The sequence below is a fragment of the Procambarus clarkii genome, chromosome 18 (genome assembly GCF_040958095.1).
Source record: "Procambarus clarkii isolate CNS0578487 chromosome 18, FALCON_Pclarkii_2.0, whole genome shotgun sequence".
NCBI lineage: Eukaryota > Metazoa > Arthropoda > Malacostraca > Decapoda > Cambaridae > Procambarus > Procambarus clarkii.
In genome coordinates this window covers 10,423,893-10,441,494 of record NC_091167.1, presented here as the reverse complement: position 1 = coordinate 10,441,494, position 17,602 = coordinate 10,423,893, and the positions used below count along the sequence as shown (strand labels likewise).

General features: G+C 55.9%; 1 protein-coding gene across 4 annotated transcripts in view; it reads left to right on the top strand.

Moving 5' to 3' along the window:
- Positions 1–17,602, top strand: part of LOC123754680 (SH3 domain-binding protein 1) — a 151,481-nt gene that overhangs the window by 93,152 nt on the left and 40,727 nt on the right. For all 4 annotated transcript variants that reach the window (XM_069326248.1, XM_069326249.1, XM_069326246.1 and 1 more), the window contains exon 8: positions 17,186–17,354. In XM_069326248.1, coding sequence (XP_069182349.1) covers positions 17,186–17,354 — 169 coding nt within the window. The remainder of the gene's footprint in view (positions 1–17,185; positions 17,355–17,602) is intronic.

Genomic DNA, 17,602 nt, shown 5'->3' with positions numbered 1-17,602 from the left:
CTGCCTGTGGGGTCGGTGACACCTTCGACCCGGAGTCCTGCGAGTTTGGCTGCTCGTTGTGGCTCGGTTACCCAGTTGAGCTAACAAAGCGGGTGCGGGCAGCAGGGGCGTTGCACTTGAGCCTTGGTGGTGGCAACGTTCTCGTGGTTTCCTCCCCGGGAGCCCCGGGGCTGCCCCGTTGTAGTTCGTTTTGGGACTTGGGGGTGTTGGTTGCTTCGGTTCCATCCACGCCCCCTTGTCTTTCCCCTGGTTCACCCTTCCTGCCTGCATCCGGTTCCTTACCGTCTGTAGGTTTGGGGCGGGGTTTTTGGTGGTGTTGAGACTCGGGCAATCTCGGGGAATTCCCCTTCCGGGGTAGTGACGGGGGCATTTGGGCCTGTTCCTCCAGCCGTGTTGTATGAGTCTGCCAGTGGGCTCCCTTCCTTAGTGTTTTCACGGCTGCCCCGGTTTTCTGGTACGGCTGGGGCTTTGGGGGAACGGCTCGGCCCCGGGGCTTGTCGTGTAGGTTCCCGGGGCTGGGGAGGGGCTAACTTGGGGGGGCCTTGGCCCCGTTAGACCCCGTGGGGTTTTTTTATCCCCCTCTAGGCGGGGCTTGTGGTTACGCGGAGTGGGGTCTTTCCTCCCCACTCGCCGTACGTGCTGTTGGACGTCGGCCCCTCCCCGGGCTCGGTTCCTTGGCCTTTGAGTCGGTTGGTTCCGTCCTGTGGGTGGATGTTTCCTCCCCCCCTTTTTGGGACGGTGTTTTTGTCATGTTTCCCCGTTCGATGGGGTTCTGCGTGACTTCTGATCTCGGGTGCGCCTGCGCCTTCGTGTGCCTTCGGGACTAGTGTTGGCTTCTGTGTTCTCGAGGGTACGGGAAGGTTTTTCGCTACTTCCCGCATTATTAGAACGTCTGTCGGCTCCTCGTACTTGTCGCCCTGTTGGACTTCTTGTCGCCCTGTTGGACTTCTTGTCGCCCTGTTGGGCTACTTGTCGCTCTGTTGGGCTACTTGTCGCCCGGTTGGGCTACTTGTCGCCCGGTTGGGCTACTTGTCGCCCGGTTGGGCTACTTGTCGCCCGGTTGGGCTACTTGTCGCCCGGTTGGGTTCCTTTTTGGGCTCTTTGCTTCTTTGGCCGGTTTTATTGTTCCTGCTTCCTCTTTTGGCTCCTTTTCTCGTGCAGTAGTCCTGGCTGGCGCCTTCCCGCAGGGAGGGTGTGCGGTTCGGCCAGCGTTTTATGCGCATGCGCCGTGGAGTTTGTTTTGGTCTGGGCGGTGTTTCAGTGCTGGGGTTTTGCGCCCTTTTTTGCTACAGTGCTTCGCCTCTCTTTCTTCTCCCTGGCTGCGGTATGTGCCCCTTCGCGCGGGGGGTGTCCTGGTTCCCAGTTGTGGGGAGGACACCGCGGTTTTCCCTGTGTCATGGGTGTGTACCGCCTCCTTCGCCTCTCCCTGTTCTCCTGCGAGTCCGGCAGGGTCCGGCTCTGGCGTCTTCACCTGGCGGTGCTCCCAAGTTTTTCTGGGCACGGTTGAGTCGTGTCAAGTTCGTGCCACCATTCGCCAGGTGAGTTTCTGCGGTCTGGCGTCTTTTGGCCGGGCGCTGGATGCGGCGGTGTTTATATACCTGTCTTTATTTAGGTATATTTTTGTACGACTGAGACCGTTCGCACACCAGTGACTGTCCCTTTATCACCCCTTCCTGTCCCCCTCATGTGCATGTCCAACCCATGCTGGAGTCATTCAGGGGACCCTCCTTTTTTAATGTTGTGAGGTGTGGGGGTTGTAGGGTTGGTTCTGTACTCACCTGGTGAGGCTCCTGGCTGTGCTTGCAGGATTTGAGCTCTGGCTCTTGGGTCCCGCCTATCTGGTAGAACTTGCGGGATAGTACCAGTGGAGTGCAGTGGTGCTATTGGCACTTTTGGGGAACACTGTATTACCATCAGTGGTCTGTGCTTGTTACACGACCTACTTGTGAGCATAAGCCTTCTTGCTGGTTCGTCCGTGGACTTCCAGGGCGCACTGGCCTGTTTTCGTATGGCAGTTCCGGCCCGTCCTGGTTGTGGGGGTATGTGGGCCGGTGGACTGCTCCTAGCAGCTGCCTGGTGGGCCATCCTCTGGCCGGTCTGGCCTGACCTTGGGCCGGGCTTCAGGTGTAAAAGAGCTCCCAGTACCTCATCCAGCAGGTATCGAGCGGGGTTTCTCCGCAGTCGGTCGCCTGGGCCTGCAGGGTTTTGTCGTGTCTCCGTTGGTCCTGTCTGGGGTCTGCCTGCTCCGTTCTCTGCCTTTGCAGAGGGGAGTTGCTATTTACATGTTGCATGTTGCAGTGGTGCCTGTTGCTGCTGCTGCACGTGTGCATTGGTACCGTGTTTCACGGTGGCGTGTCCTTGTTCCTGTGTCCGGTTGTGGAGTGGCACTTTGCTGCCGTTTTGGGCCTGGGGATTGCGTGGGGTTTTTGTCCCTGCCTGATTGTCCACCCCTGGTTGTTCTCCTGGGGTTTTTTGTGCTTCTGCTCTTTCTTCCTGCCTCCTCTGCAGCAGGAATGTTCTGCGTGTGTTCTTGGGCGTTGGTCAGCCTGTGTCCTGTGATGTGCTTCTTTGTCTCGGTCTATTGCAGTTGTTCGTGCCCCTTGGTTCGGGTCCTGTTCTGGTGGCGACCCTTCCTCCTTCTTTGGTTTTCCTAGCTTGCCCTGCCAGTTGTTGTTTTTTTTTTTTTTTTGGGGGGGGGGTTCTTGCGATGTCTCGCGTCGGACCCGTCGTTTCTGAACTCCTGGCGGGCTTGCATGCTTTGGGGAGTTTTTCTGTTCGGCAGACGTTCCATCTCCTTGTGCCGCCTGGGTTTCGGTGGTCGCGCCCGAGATCTTCTCGCGGCTCCGCCTTTTTCCTGGGCTCGGAGGGGCCTTGTCGGGGCTGCTTATGTTCTGTCTCGTGGTCTCGCCTCCGGTTGGTGGTCGGGTGGCTTCGTGGTAGGTGTACCACCTGCGTGCTTCTCTTGGTGGCAGTATGGGGTATTTTGGCGGTCCTTTCTTTTCCTGTCCCTTCTTAGGTGGTTACTCTTGTTAGCTTGGTTTACTCTCGGCTTGGTTTTCTGGTGGGGGTTGGGGGCCGTCGTCTTGCCACATACTGTCGCCTCTTTTTGTGCGGCGCAGGCGGAGCCGCTTCAGCTTGCTTTCGGTCTTGGTGTTGCTTCTGCACCGTTAGTCAGCTGTCTTGTGCGTCGTTTCACCTCTGGCCTGTTCGTGCGCCGCTTGCACCATCCTGGTCTCTGGTCAGCGTGCTCTGTCTTCTCCTCGGTTGGTAGTGCCCCTTTGGTTCCGGTGTGTTTTTTCGTCGGCTCTTTCCTTTGGGCCTTTGCCTCTGGGGGTCGGTTCGCTGAGTTTTCTTGCTCCTTCGGTTTTAGCGTTTTGGTTGTTTGATGGCAGCAGTCTCCATCTTTTCTGGCGCGGGGTGGGGCTGCTGCATTCTGGAGGGGTCCAGGGTTTGTTGGTGCTTCGTTGGTCGGGCCGGGGGTGTGTCGTTTTTGTGTTCAGTGGCGGCCCTCCGCTGTTGTTTGCGTGCCACGGCGTTTGGGTCCGGAGCGCGTTTTGCGTTGATCCGGTTCTGTTCTTCCCGGTTCGCGGGTGATGGTGTCCCGGGTGGTCAGCCGTGTTCTTGCGGCTGAACTGCCTGTGTTCTTCCCTCATGCCTGTGACGTTCGTGGCTTCGCTGCTCTCGCTGCCGTCTGGGCGACGTGGCCTTGCAGTCTTTCGGGCATGGATTTTTGGTGTTCGTGCAAGGGCCTTGCTGCTCGTGGTTCTCGTGTTGTTCCCGGGATTTTCGGGGCTGTGGTGCCTTGGGTTGGCGTTTGCTGCCGGTTGTCTCGCCTCCTTGGGGGGTGCGTGGTGTCCGCCTCCCGGTTTTGTCCCTTTGACCTTCCTCTGTGGGTAGTTAGCTCCGGGGAGCCGACGGGGTTCCCCCCAGAAAACCAGCGTTGAATGTAATGAAACACCATTTTCTGGGTGAGACCCGGAGGCTCCCCGGCAACCCTCCTTCCCTCCGGTCGGCGTTTTTCGCGTGTTTTGACATCCAGCCTCAGAACTGATGGGTGGATAGCCGGCGTGGGAGGTCTGGGGCTCCCCCTTCCCCCTCCCGGGGAGGGGGGAGCTGCTCAGACAGCGGCGCGGTGACGTATGACGTCATACTAGTTTCCTTGTTTTCTGTTGAAGAGTTCTATCCACTAGTTCGGCTTAGGTAGCAATTTTCACCAGAATAGGGGTTTGTTTTGGAATGCTTACCTTTCTGGATGCTTGACCCGGTCGATGGCAGACATAGAATGCTTCCAACCACACGGGGGTTTCTATAGGCCATCGCTCCCCTTGCCTCTCTGAGGGGGCCAGGTTCTGGCTCGTGGTCCCCAGTAGGCCCTAGAACTCCATACACATGACTGATGCCAAAGTCTGACATTAGCATATCAGCCGGTAAAGCTCCGGGGAGCCTCCGGGTCTCACCCAGAAAATGGCGTTTCATTACATTCAACGCTGGTTTTTTGCTTTGATGTTTTTGTTTTCCCATAGTGCAGTAATTGGAACTTACCTTCACTAAACATCATGTTTTCTGTGGTTCATTGAAAGACTCGATCAGATTGGAGGTTTACTGTGTCTTCTATATTGTCTACTCTCCTGAAAATTCTAGTGTCATCTGCTAAGGATGATCCAGTACTATAGTTTTTATCCTTGTCTATGTCTTGCATGAGGATGAGAAAAAGTATCGGAGCGAGCAAGGTACAGTGGAACCTCGGGTAGCGAATGTCCCTCTTTCCGAATTTTTTGGGTTACGAGCTCAATTTCTTCGGAAAATTTAAATCGGTTTATGACCTTTGCCTTACTTTGCAACTTTGTTGATACAGGTATGAGACGACCGAGCATGTTGTTCCTGGTGGCACGGGCGAGGCTCGCTTGTTTACCAGTGTGTCCCGCCTAGTGACGATCACACTGGATTATTGTATTTGGGAGGACAACAGGATGGATGGTCGGGGGACTGGATGGATGGTGAGGGGACTGTATGGATGGATGGTGAGGGGACTGGATGGATGGATGGATGGTGAGGGGACTGGATGGATGGTGAGGGGACTGGCTGGATGGATGATGTGGGGACTGGATGGATGGTGAGGGGACTGGATGGATGGTGAGGGGACTGGATGGATGGTGAGGGGACTGGATGGATGGTGAGGGGATGGATGGATGGTGAGGGGATTGGATAGATGGATGGTGAGGGGACTGGATGGATGGATGGTGAGGGGACTGGATGGATGGATAGATGGTGAGGGGACTGGATGGATGGATGGTGAGGGGACTGGATGGATGGATGGTGAGGGGACCGAATGGATGAATGATAGGGGAAACTGGATGGATGGTGGGGAACTGGATGGGTGGATTGATGGATAGGGGGTGGGGCTGGATGGATGGTGGAGGAGGACTGGATGGATGGATGGGAGGTTAGTGAGATGCGGAGGCTGGGAGAGGGGGCGGGGGACAGGAAAGAAAATCTTTCAGAAGCACCAGCCCGAGAATCATGTAGGGGAAGAACACGTGGAGGGTGAGTGGGTGGATGGATGGATGAGTAGCAGGGCGGGCGGCAAAGTGGGCGGATAGGCGGGCAGTAGTGAGATGGTTGGCAGGGTGGGCATAGTGGGTAGGCGTACAGGGCAGCAGAATGAGCGGGTGGCTGATGGTAGACTTAAGGTGGTGGGTGGCTGATGGTAGACTAAGGTTGTGGGTGGCTGATGGTAGACTAAGGTGGTGGGTGGCTGATGGTAGACTAAGGTGGCGGGTGGCTGATGGTAGGCTGTGGTGGTGGGTGGCTGATGGTAGACTAAGGTGGTGGGTGGCTGATGGTAGACTAAGGTGGTGGGTGGCTAATGGTAGACTAAGGTGGTGGGTGGCTAATGGTAGACTAAGGTGGTGGGTGGCTGATGGTAGACTAAGGTGGTGGGTGGCTGATGGTAGGCTGTGGTGGTGGGTGACTGATGGTAGACTAAGGTGGTGGGTGGCTGATGGTAGACTAGGAAGGTGGGTGGCTAATGGTAGACTAAGGTGGTGGGTGGCTGATGGTAGATTAGGGAGGTGGGTGGCAGATGGTAGGCTGTGGAGGTGGGTGGCAGGGTGGGCACAGAGCAGGTGGGTAGCAGGGTGGTCAGGAGACAGAGGGTGGGCAGATGAGTAGCAGGATGTGTGCCAGAGTGGGTGGGTGGGTAGCAGAGGTGAAGGCGTGAGTGGCCGAGCTGCCGACTAGGACTAACACAGGAGCTGGTCACCCCTTGTTCGGGTTCTTGGTGAACTGGAGGAAGTCCCATTTGGTTTCCTCTCAGGTTCGAACTTGGCAGGGCCTTGTGTGGGAGTCTCGGCCCGCTTCCTTGTCTCTCCCTTCAGTGGCGTGCTGCTGCTGCAGTCTTGCCTTCGGCTGTTTTTGCAGGGCACCCTGGTCACTCGTCGGTTGTTCGAGCAGCTGTGTGGGAGTCTGAACTTCGCCATGCTGGTCTACCCGTCGGGTCAGATCTAACTTTGACAGCTGTTTTGGTTCCTTCGGGGACGTCCCTTCTGCCACTCACGCTCTCGCTGGGTTCGAACCCCGGGGGCTTTGCATCAGCTGATGCATCTCCAGGTTCCTCTTAGTGTTTTTCGGGATGCAGTGCTGTGGTGTCTACCCGAAACGAGCCCTTGCTCAATATGTTCACGGATGCGTTGTCTCTTGGCTGGGGCTTTGTTGCCAGTGCTCACCAGGCCGGCCAGGGTCTGTGAGGTCCGTCCTTCTGTCAGGCTCACAGCATAGTGCGGGAGTTCGCGGCGGTGTGGTCTTTGCTTCTGAGGGTTCGTGTTGCTCGCAGATCGCCGATTCGGCTCCAATCAGATTCCCCGGTGGTTTATTGCCTGAACCGAGGGGATTCGATGCCATCCTTGGCTCTTTGGGGCTGGTTGCTTTGGGTGACTCGTCTGCTGAGTTTTCAGGGTTTGGCTCTCCTAGCGGCTCATATCCGGGGGGTGTCCAACGTCCAAGCAGATGACCTGTCCCGTGTCATTCCCCTTTCCACAGAATGGACGGTCGACAACGGCACGTTCATTTGGCTCTGCCAGACGTTCGGGCGCCCAGAGGTGGACCTCTTCGTGTCGGCATAGTTGAGATGTCTCCCGGTTTATGTGACATCCTTCCCTGATTGCGAGGCTGTCACATTCGATGCCCTTTGGTTGGACTGGTCGAGATGGGGTTACCTGTACCTCTTCTTCTCGGCTCCGCTGTTGCTCCAGGTCCTGGCTCACTTGGAGACTTACCAAGGGAGAGTTGTCTTGTTGGCCCCTTGGTGGCCGGCCCAGCCTTGGTTTCATTCTCTGCTTGCTCGGTGTCCAAACCCGAGGGTCTTCCTGAGGCTCTGCCTCTTTCAGATCAGTCCAGTTCAGTATTTGGCTGGTTCAAGCTTCTCCGGTTGGTAGGGGGCCGGTTGGCCGAGCGGACAGCACGCTGGACTTGTGATCCTGTGGTCCCGGGTTCGATCCCATGCACCGGCGAGAAACAATGGGCAGAGTTTCTTTCACCCTATGCCCCTGTTACCTAGCAGTAAAATAGGTACCTGGGAGTTAATCAGCTGTCACGGGCTGCTTCCTGGGGGTGGAGGCCTGGTCGAGGACTGGGCCGCGGGGACACTAAAGCCCCGAAATCATCTCAAGATAACCTCAAGATATTCTCCTCCATCTTTGCATCTGGTCTTTTTGACAAGGGTTTATCACCACTTGTACAATGATCAGGTGGCTTCGTTGATGGTGGTCCACCTGTGAGTCTCATCTCGGTGGCAGTATGAAGTTTCCTGGCGGTCCTTTTGGCACTTCTTGACTCGTCTTAGTTTGTCTTTGATTTTTGATCAGGTTGTTTTGTCCTTTCTATCCTGGTTGTTTCAGGACCGTCATCTTATGTGGAATACTGTCCCCTCATATTGTGAGGCGCTGGTGGAGCCACTTCAGCTTGTGTTTGGGGTGGATGTCACTTCTGTCCCATTCCACAAGCTTTCATGGGCATTGTTTCACCTCTGACCTGCTCCTGCCCAGTCTGATCCGTCCTGGTCGTTGGACAGGGTGCTCTCTTTTCTCTTTCCCTCGGTTTGTGGTGACCCCTTCGGTTTAGGACTGTTTTTCTAAGGCTCTTTTCTTGGTGGCATTAGCCTCTGGGGGGTCAGGTCGGGGAGCTTCATGCTCTCCTCCGGTGTTGGGTCTTCTGCTCTTTCAATCCTGATCGTCGTTTTGTTCGTTTGCAGCTGTCCCCTTCTTTTCTGGTGAAGAACAAGACTGCTGCTTTCCGGATATCATGTTTTGTGTCCAGTTCCAGCTCTTCACCGTTATTTGCGTGCCCTCAGACTCCATGGCAGGGAACGCACTGTGTTGACCAGGTTTCCCTTCTTTCCTGTTCCAGTCTCTCCCAGGTCGTCCGCAGGATTATTCGGTCAAGCCAGCCTGCGGTCTATCCCCGTGCCCACGACGTTTGTAAGTTCGCGGCTTTGGCTTCTTTTTTTAGTAATACTGTATGTCCTGGGCTGATATTCAGGCACGAGGCTTTAGGAGATCGAACAGGGTCCTGGCCGCACAGTACCTTGTTAATGTTCCAGGTTTTTCTCTTGCATGTGAAGCCTTGGATCACAGTTTGCAGCCAGTTGTCTCAACTTCAAGTTGAGGAGTGAGTGGTGGCCGCCTCCCAGGTAAGTCTCTCATTTCCTTTTTCTTTGGTTAGGTAGTTCCAGGGAGCCGGAGGGTCTCTCCACAGAAAACCACCGTTGAATGCAATGGAACGGCATTTTCTGGGTGAGACTCTGAGGATTCCCTGGCAACCCTCCCTCCCTCCCTCCAGTTGGCGTTTTTTTTTACGTTTTTTGATATTCAGCCTCTGAACTGAGATTGGGTATCCGGCGCGGAAAATCTGGGACCCCCCCCCCTTCCCCCCTCCCAGGTAAAGGGAAGTTGCTCAGACAGCGGCGCAGCAGCTGTGGTGACATCATGCTTATTTGCTTATTTTCTGATTGGGGAGTTCTGTTTGATTGTTCGGTTTTGGGTTTGCAATGTTTAACCAGTTACAGTTTGTTTTGGGATTCCTGCCTTTCTGGGTGCCTGACTTGGTAGATGGCAGACTCCAACAACACGGGGGTGTCTATAAGCAATTGTTCCTCGTGCCTCTCTGAGAGGGTCAGGTTCTGGCTCGTGTTCCCCAGTAGGTCTAGAGCTCCAGCGATTGACTTTTGCCATTGTCTAATATATACTCCTCAGACTGGTATAACTCCAGGGCCTCCGGGTCTCACCCAGAAAATAGTGATTCATTACATTCAGTAGTGTTTTTTACTTCAGGTTTCCCAGTGCTGGAGTGGAGGGAGGTTTCCCAGTGCTGGAGTGGAGGGAGGTTTCCCAGTGCTGGAGTGGAGGGAGGTTTCCCAGTGCTGGAGTGGAGGGAGGTTTCCCAGTGCTGGAGTGGAGGGAGGTTTCCCAGTGCTGGAGTGGAGGGAGGTTTCCCAGTGCTGGAGTGGAGGGAGGTTTCCCAGTGCTGGAGTGGAGGGAGGTTTCCCAGTGCTGGAGTGGAGGGAGGTTTCCCAGTGCTGGAGTGGAGGGAGGTTTCCCAGTGCTGGAGTGGAGGGAGGTTTCCCAGTGCTGGAGTGGAGGGAGGTTTCCCAGTGCTGGAGTGGAGGGAGGTTTCCCAGTGCTGGAGTGGAGGGAGGTTTCCCAGTGCTGGAGTGGAGGGAGGTTTCCCAGTGCTGGAGTGGAGGGAGGTTTCCCAGTGCTGGAGTGGAGGGAGGTTTCCCAGTGCTGGAGTGGAGGGAGGTTTCCCAGTGCTGGAGTGGAGGGAGGTTTCCCAGTGCTGGAGTGGAGGGAGGTTTCCCAGTGCTGGAGTGGAGGGAGGTTTCCCAGTGCTGGAGTGGAGGGAGGTTTCCCAGTGCTGGAGTGGAGGGAGGTTTCCCAGTGCTGGAGTGGAGGGAGGTTTCCCAGTGCTGGAGTGGAGGGAGGTTTCCCAGTGCTGGAGTGGAGGGAGGTTTCCCAGTGCTGGAGTGGAGGGAGGTTTCCCAGTGCTGGAGTGGAGGGAGGTTTCCCAGTGCTGGAGTGGAGGGAGGTTTCCCAGTGCTGGAGTGGAGGGAGGTTTCCCAGTGCTGGAGTGGAGGGAGGTTTCCCAGTGCTGGAGTGGAGGGAGGTTTCCCAGTGCTGGAGTGGAGGGAGGTTTCCCAGTGCTGGAGTGGAGGGAGGTTTCCCAGTGCTGGAGTGGAGGGAGGTTTCCCAGTGCTGGAGTGGAGGGAGGTTTCCCAGTGCTGGAGTGGAGGGAGGTTTCCCAGTGCTGGAGTGGAGGGAGGTTTCCCAGTGCTGGAGTGGAGGGAGGTTTCCCAGTGCTGGAGTGGAGGGAGGTTTCCCAGTGCTGGAGTGGAGGGAGGTTTCCCAGTGCTGGAGTGGAGGGAGGTTTCCCAGTGCTGGAGTGGAGGGAGGTTTCCCAGTGCTGGAGTGGAGGGAGGTTTCCCAGTGCTGGAGTGGAGGGAGGTTTCCCAGTGCTGGAGTGGAGGGAGGTTTCCCAGTGCTGGAGTGGAGGGAGGTTTCCCAGTGCTGGAGTGGAGGGAGGTTTCCCAGTGCTGGAGTGGAGGGAGGTTTCCCAGTGCTGGAGTGGAGGGAGGGTTCCCAGTGCTGGAGTGGAGGGAGGGTTCCCAGTGCTGGAGTGGAGGGAGGGTTCCCAGTGCTGGAGTGGAGGGAGGGTTCCCAGTGCTGGAGTGGAGGGAGGGTTCCCAGTGCTGGAGTGGAGGGAGGGTTCCCAGTGCTGGAGTGGAGGGAGGGTTCCCAGTGCTGGAGTGGAGGGAGGGTTCCCAGTGCTGGAGTGGAGGGAGGTTTCCCAGTGCTGGAGTGGAGGGAGGTTTCCCAGTGCTGGAGTGGAGGGAGGTTTCCCAGTGCTGGAGTGGAGGGAGGGTTTCTAGTGGGTGCTTGGCCTACTACACCATCTGCAGCCTTGGCAAAGATAGTTGTGCTGATTCACCAAGATTCAGCGACCTTTTGCTGAATGTCATTCTTACGTGTACAGTTCTGGGCCTCTTTCACAAGTCTTGTTTAATTTTCAATTTTATGTTCCTTCTCCTTTTCTGCTCTCCTATTTTCCTGAACATGCTTAACAAGTGTTGAGCATTTTCCAACTGATCTTACTGTAGTGTATTGTTCTTTTCTGGGGGGAGCCCCGTCGGCTCCCCGGAGCTTTACCGGCTGATATGCTAATGTCAGACTTTGGCATCAGTCATGTGTATGGAGTTCTAGGGCCTACCGGGGACCACGAGCCAGAACCTGGCCCCCTCAGAGAGGCAAGGGGAGCAATGGCCTATAGAAACCCCCGTGTGGTTGGAAGCATTCTATGTCTGCTATCGACCGGGTCAAGCATCCAGAAAGGTAAGCATTCCAAAACAAACCCCTATTCTGGTGAAAATTGCTACCTAAAGCCGAACTAGTGGATAGAACTCTTCAACAGAAAACAAGGAAACTAGTATGATGTCATACGTCACCGCGCCGCTGTCTGCGCAGCTCCCCCCTCCCCGGGAGGGGGAAGGGGGAGCCCCAGACCTCCCACGCCGGCTATCCACCCACCAGTTCTTCGGCTGATGCTATAGGCAATGGTTATGTGCTCCGGCTCCAGTGGTTGTTTCAGCACTGTACCTAGAGTGTGGTGTCTGTTTTCTAGGTGGTGCGTGAGCTGGGAGTGATTCTCCAGTACTCGGGCTGCATGCGCCTAGGGTTCCCTTCCCTAGGTGCCCTGTAAGTACTGTCCTTGGGGCTTGGGGCCACCTTCCGCAAGTTCCTTGGGCCCTGCCCCTGCTTGGCCGTTTACTGCTTGGTTTTCGGCCCCGCTCTTTGTGTGCTCGGGTGTTCTGTCTTCCTTGTTCGCCTTAGAGTAAGGGGCAGTTTTTGCACTGGTGGGGCACAGGGTACTGTGCAGCTTGTCTTTACCAATCATAGCGGCCAGCTCTGTTCCGCTTGGGTACGCTGTCCTCTTGCGGGGTTTTCTTTTTCTTTTTGTTTATCTACCAGGTGGGGGGGGGGGTCTGCCTTCGTTCTTGCCCCTTGTGTCCCTTGTGTTCTGAGTCTTTTCTGGTGGTACCCCCTGCTAGGTCCCCGAGAGTGTACACGTCCCGGGGGTTCAGCTCTTAGAAAGTTGTTTGGTAGCTTTGGGTACCGGTTAGCAGTACCCTGCCTGGGATTACCTGAGCGCGAGTCCTCTTATAGTAAACGCTCGGGACCCTGGGAAACCCCTGGGGGCGCGCGGGTCCGATGGATGTGACCCCAGAGTCCCCCCCTCGCTTCCAGCGAGTTTGAGGGTTGCTCTCACCCTTGTCTCCGGGTGACTCTCTGTTTTGCCTCCGTCTGCTGCCTGTGGGGTCGGTGACACCTTCGACCCGGAGTCCTGCGAGTTTGGTTGCTCGTTGTGGCTCGGTTACCCAGTTGTGCTAACAAAGCGGGTGCGGGCAGCAGGGGCGTTGCACTTGAGCCTTGGTGGTGGCAACGTTCTCGTGGTTTCCTCCCCGGGAGCCCCGGGGCTGCCCCGTTGTAGTTCGTTTTGGGACTTGGGGGTGTTGGTTGCTTCGGTTCCATCCACGCCCCCTTGTCTTTCCCCTGGATCACCCTTCCTGCCTGCATCCGGTTCCTTACCGTCTGTAGGTTCGGGGCGGGGTTTTTGATGGTGTTGAGACTCGGGCAGTCTCGGGGAATTCCCCTTCCGGGGTGGTGACGGGGACATTTGAGCCTGTTCCTCCAGCCGTGTTGTATGAGTCTGCCAGTGGGCTCCCTTCCTTGGTGTTTTCACGGCTGCCCCGGTTTTCTGGTACGGCCGGGGCTTTGGGGGAACGGCTCGGCCCCGGGGCCTGTCGTGTAGGTTCCCGGGACTGGAGAGGGGCTGACTTAGGGGGCCTTGGCCCCGTTGGATCCCGTGGGTTTTTTTTTATCCCCCTCTAGGCGGGGCTTGTGGTTACGCGGAGTGGGGTCTTTCCTCCTCACTCGCCGTACGTGCTGTTGGTGCTGTTGGGCGTCGGCCCCTCCCCGGGCTCGGTTCCTTGGCCTTTGAGTCGGTTGGTTCTGTCCTGTGGGTGGATGTTTCCTCCCACCCCTTTTTGGGATGGTGTTTTCGTCATGTTTCCCCGTTCGGTGGGGTTCTGCATGACTTCTGATCTCGGGTGCGCCTGCGCCTTCGTGTGCCTTCGGGACTAGTGTCGGCTTCTGTGTTCTCGAGGGTACAGGAAGGTGTTTCACTACTTCCCGCATTATTGGAACGTCTGTCGGCTCCTCGTACCTGTCGCCCTGTTGGGCTACCTGTCGCCCGGTTGGGCTACCTGTCGCCCGGTTGGGCTCCTTTTTGGGCTCTTTGCTTCTTTGGCCGGTTTTTATTGTTCCTGCTTCCTCTTTTGGTTACTTTTCTTGTGCAGTAGTCCTGGCTGGCGCCTTCCCGCAGAGAGGGTGTGCGGTTCGGCCAGCGTGTTCTGCGCATGCGCCGTGGAGTTTTTGGTCTGGGCGGTGTTTCAGTGCTGGTGTTTTGCGCCCTTTTTGCTACAGTGCTTCGCCTCTCGTTCTTCTCCCTGGCTGCGGAATGTGCCCCTTCGCGCCGGGGGTGTCCTGGTTCCCAGTTGTGGGGAGGACACCGCGGTTTTCCCTGTGTCATGGGTGTGGACCGCCTCCTTCGCCTCTCCCTGCTCTCCTGCGGGTCCGGCAGGGTCCGGCTCTGGCGTCTTCATCTGGCGGTGCTCCCAGGTTCTTCTGGGCACGGTTGAGTCATGTCAAGTTCGTGCCACCGTTCGCCAGGTGAGTTTCTGCAGTCTGGCGTCTTTTGGCCGGGCGCTGGATGCGGAGTTGTTTATATACCTGTCTTTATTTAGGTATATTTTTGTACGACTGAGACCGTTCGCACACCAGTGAATGTCCCTTTTTCAACCCTTCCTGTCCCCCTCATGTGCATGTCCAACCCATGCTGGAGTTATTCAGGGGACCCTCCTTTTTAATGTTGTGGGGTGTGGGGGTTGTAGGGTTGGTTCTGTACTCACCTGGTAATGCTCCTGGCTGTGCTTGCAGGTTTTGAGCTCTGGCTCTTGGGTCCCGCCTATCTGGTAGAACTTGCGGGATAGTACCAGTGGAGTACGGTGGTGCTATTGGCACATTTGGGGAACACTGTATTACCATCAGAGGTCTGTGCTTGTTACACGACCTAGTTGCGAGCATAAGCCTTCTTGCTGGTTCGTCCGTGGACTTCCAGGGCGCACTGGCCTGTTTTCGTATGGCAGTTCCGGCCCGTCCTGGTTGTGGGGGTATGTGGGCCGGTGGACTGCTCCTAGCAGCTGCCTGGTGGGCCACCCTCTGGCCGGTCTAGGCTGGCCTTGGGCCGGGCTTGAGGTGTAAAAGAGCTCCCAGTACCTCATCCAGCAGGTATCGAGCGGGGTTTCTCTGCTGTCGGTTGCCTGGTGCAGGTTTCTGGGCCTGCAGGGTTTTCTCGTGTCTCCGTTGGCCCTGTCTGGGGTCTGCCTGCTCCGTTCTCTGCCTTTGCAGAAGGGAGTTGCTATTTACATGTTGGATGTTGCAGTGGTGCCTGTAGCTGCTGCTGCACGTGTGCATTGGTACCGTGTTTCACGGTGGCGTGTCCTTGTTCCTGTGTCCGGTTGTGGAGTGGCACTTTGCTGCCGTTTTGTGCCTGGGGATTGCGTGGGGTTTTTTCTGTCCCTGCCTGATTGTCCACCCCTGGTTGTTCTCCTGGGGTTTTCGTGCTTCTGCTCTTCTTCCTGCCTCCTCTGCAGCAGGGGTGTTCTGCGTGTGTTCTTAGGCGTTTGTCGGCCTGTGTCCTGTGATGTGCTTCTTTGTCTCGGTCTGTTGCAGTTGTTCGTACCCCTTGGTTCGGGTACTGTTCTGGCGGCGACCCTTCCGCCTTCTTTGGTTTCCTAGCTTGCCCTGCCGTTTTTTTTTTTTTTTTTTTTTTTTTTTTGGGGGGGGGGGGGGTCTTGCGATGTCTCGCGTCGGACCCGTCGTTTCTGAACTCCTGGCGGGCTTGCATGCTTTGGGGAGTTTTTCTGTTCGGCAGACGTTCCATCTCCTTGTGCCGCCTGGGTTTCGGTGGTCGCGCCCGAGATCTTCCCGCGGCTCCGCCTTTTCCTGGGCTCGGAGGGGCCTTGTCGGGGCTGCTTATGTTCTGCCTCGTGGTCTCGCCTCCGGTTGGTGGTCGGGTGGCTTCGTGGTAGGTGTCCCACCTGCGTGCTTCTCTTGGCGGCAGTATGGGGTATTTTGGCGGTCCTTCCTTTTCCTGTTCCTTCTTAGATGGTTATTCTTGTTAGCTTGGTTTACTCTCGGCTTGGTTTTCTGGTGTGGGTTGGGGGCCGTCGTCTTGCCACATACTGTCGCCTCTTTTCGTGCGGCGTGGGCGGAGCCGCTTCAGCTTGCTTTCGGTCTTGGTGTTGCTTCTGCACCGTTAGTCAGCTGTCTTGTGCGTCGTTTCACCTCCGGCCTGTTCGTGCGCCGCTTGCACCATCCTGGTCTCTGGTCAGCGTGCTCGGTCTTCTCGTCGGTTGGTAGTGCCCCTTCGGTTCCGGTGTGTTTTTTCGTCGGCTCTTTCCTTTTGGCCTTTGCCTCTAGGGGTCGAGTCGCTGAGTTTTCTTGCTCCTTCGGTTTTAGCGTTTTGGTTGTTCGGTGGCGGCAGTCTCTATCTTTTCTGGCGCGGGGTGGGGCTGCTGCGTTCTGGAGGGGTCCAGGGTTGTTGGTGCTTCGTTGGTCGGGCCAGGGGTGTGTCGTTTTTTGTGTTCAGTGGCGGCCCTCCGCTGTTGTTTGCGTGCCACAGCGTTTGGGTCCGGAGCGCGTTTTGCGTTGATCCGGTTCTGTTCTTCCCGGTTCGCGGGTGATAGTGTCCCGGGTGGTCAGCCGTGTTCTTGCGGCTAAGCTGCCTGTGTTCTTCCCTCATGCCTGTGGCGATCGTGGCTTCGCTGGTCTCGCTGCCGTCTGGGCGACGTGGCCTTGCGGTCTTTCGGGCATGGATTTTTGGTGTTCGTGCAAGGGCCTTGCTGCTTGTTGTTCTCGTGTTGTTCCCGGGACTTTTCGGGGCTGTGGCGCCTTGGGTTGGCGCTTGCTGCCGGTTGTCTCGCCTCCTTGGGGGGTGCGTGGTGTCCGCCTCCCGGTTCTGTCCCTTTGACCTTCCTCTGTGGGTAGTTAGCTTTGGGGAGCCGATGGGACTCCCCCCAGAAAACCAGCGTTGAATGTAATGAAACGCCATTTTCTGGGTGAGACTCGGAGGCTCCCCGGCAACCTCCCTCCCTCAGGTCGGCGGTTTTTCGAGTGTTTTGACATCCAGCCTCAGAATTGATGGGTGGATAGCCGGCGTGGGAGGTCTGGGGCTCCCCCTTCCCCCTCTCGGGGAGGGGGGAGCTGCTGCAGACAGCGGTGCGGTGACGTATGACGTCATACTAGTTTCCTTGTTTTCTGTTGAAGAGTTCTATCCACTAGTTCGGCTTTAGGTAGCAATTTTCACCAGCATTGGGGTTTGTTTTGGAATGCTTACCTTTCTGGATGCTTGACCCGGTCGATGGCAGACATAGAATGCTTCCAACCACACGGGGGTTTCTATAGGCCATTGCTCCCCTTGCCTCTCTGAGGGGGCCAGGTTCTGGCCGTGGTCCCCGGTAGGCCCTAGAACTCCATACACATGACTGATGCCAAAGTCTGACATTAGCATATCAGCCGGTAAAGCTCCGGGGAGCCTCCGGGTCTCACCCAGAAAATGGCGTTTCATTACATTCAACGCTGGTTTTTTATGACTAAAGCATAATCCATCCATACACCTTCCGTGAGAAGTGTAATAAACACTGGGCTGCATGGCCTTGTAATACTATATTTTTGGTCTTGACACTTCTGAGGTATAAGACCGGATAACACTTGTGTGAAAAAAAACACTGCTCGGATTGTGTGTTTTTTCTGGATACTAGATTTTGCTCACGTTTCTCTTGGGCTGTTCTCTTTGTTTAACAATTTAAGATATTTTCTGGTCCTCTTATCTCCTCATCACACAGTTTCTTCAGTCTGCTACCTCTCCACCTCAAAAAAAAAAGTTACTGGTCACTTATTTTAAAACTCGATTGTAGAAGGTCAATAATGAGTTATCAATACAGTGGATAAGGAAATTGATGCACTCTGTGACAATTAAGTTTATTAGCATTAAAGCATCTTCCTTTTTATTTCAGCAAAGACCAGATAAGCCTGCTTTGCCAGAGAAGCCTTGCCTAATGACTCGCTCAACAATACTGGCAGACCATCCCAAGCCACTGATTCCTGAACGTCCAGCGGCAGTGCCACATCGACCTTCTGCTGTCACTTCTAGTGTTACTGGCCAGACTCAGCTTCCAGCACCAGGTGATAATCTGACTCATGATGAAGTTAACTTAGGGCTTGCCTCCTCTCTTGGGTACACAACTTTAATTGTTGATGAGTGAGTTAGCCACATTACTATGTTAGCTGTGATGATAAATTTGTGTTAAGCTCAGGTATGGTACATTGATGCATGTTACAATGGCTAACTGTTCAACTCTGTGATGAGTACTGTATGTGATACTGGATAACTCTAATTCTTTTTGAGGAGTACGGTATCTGCTTAATAAAAA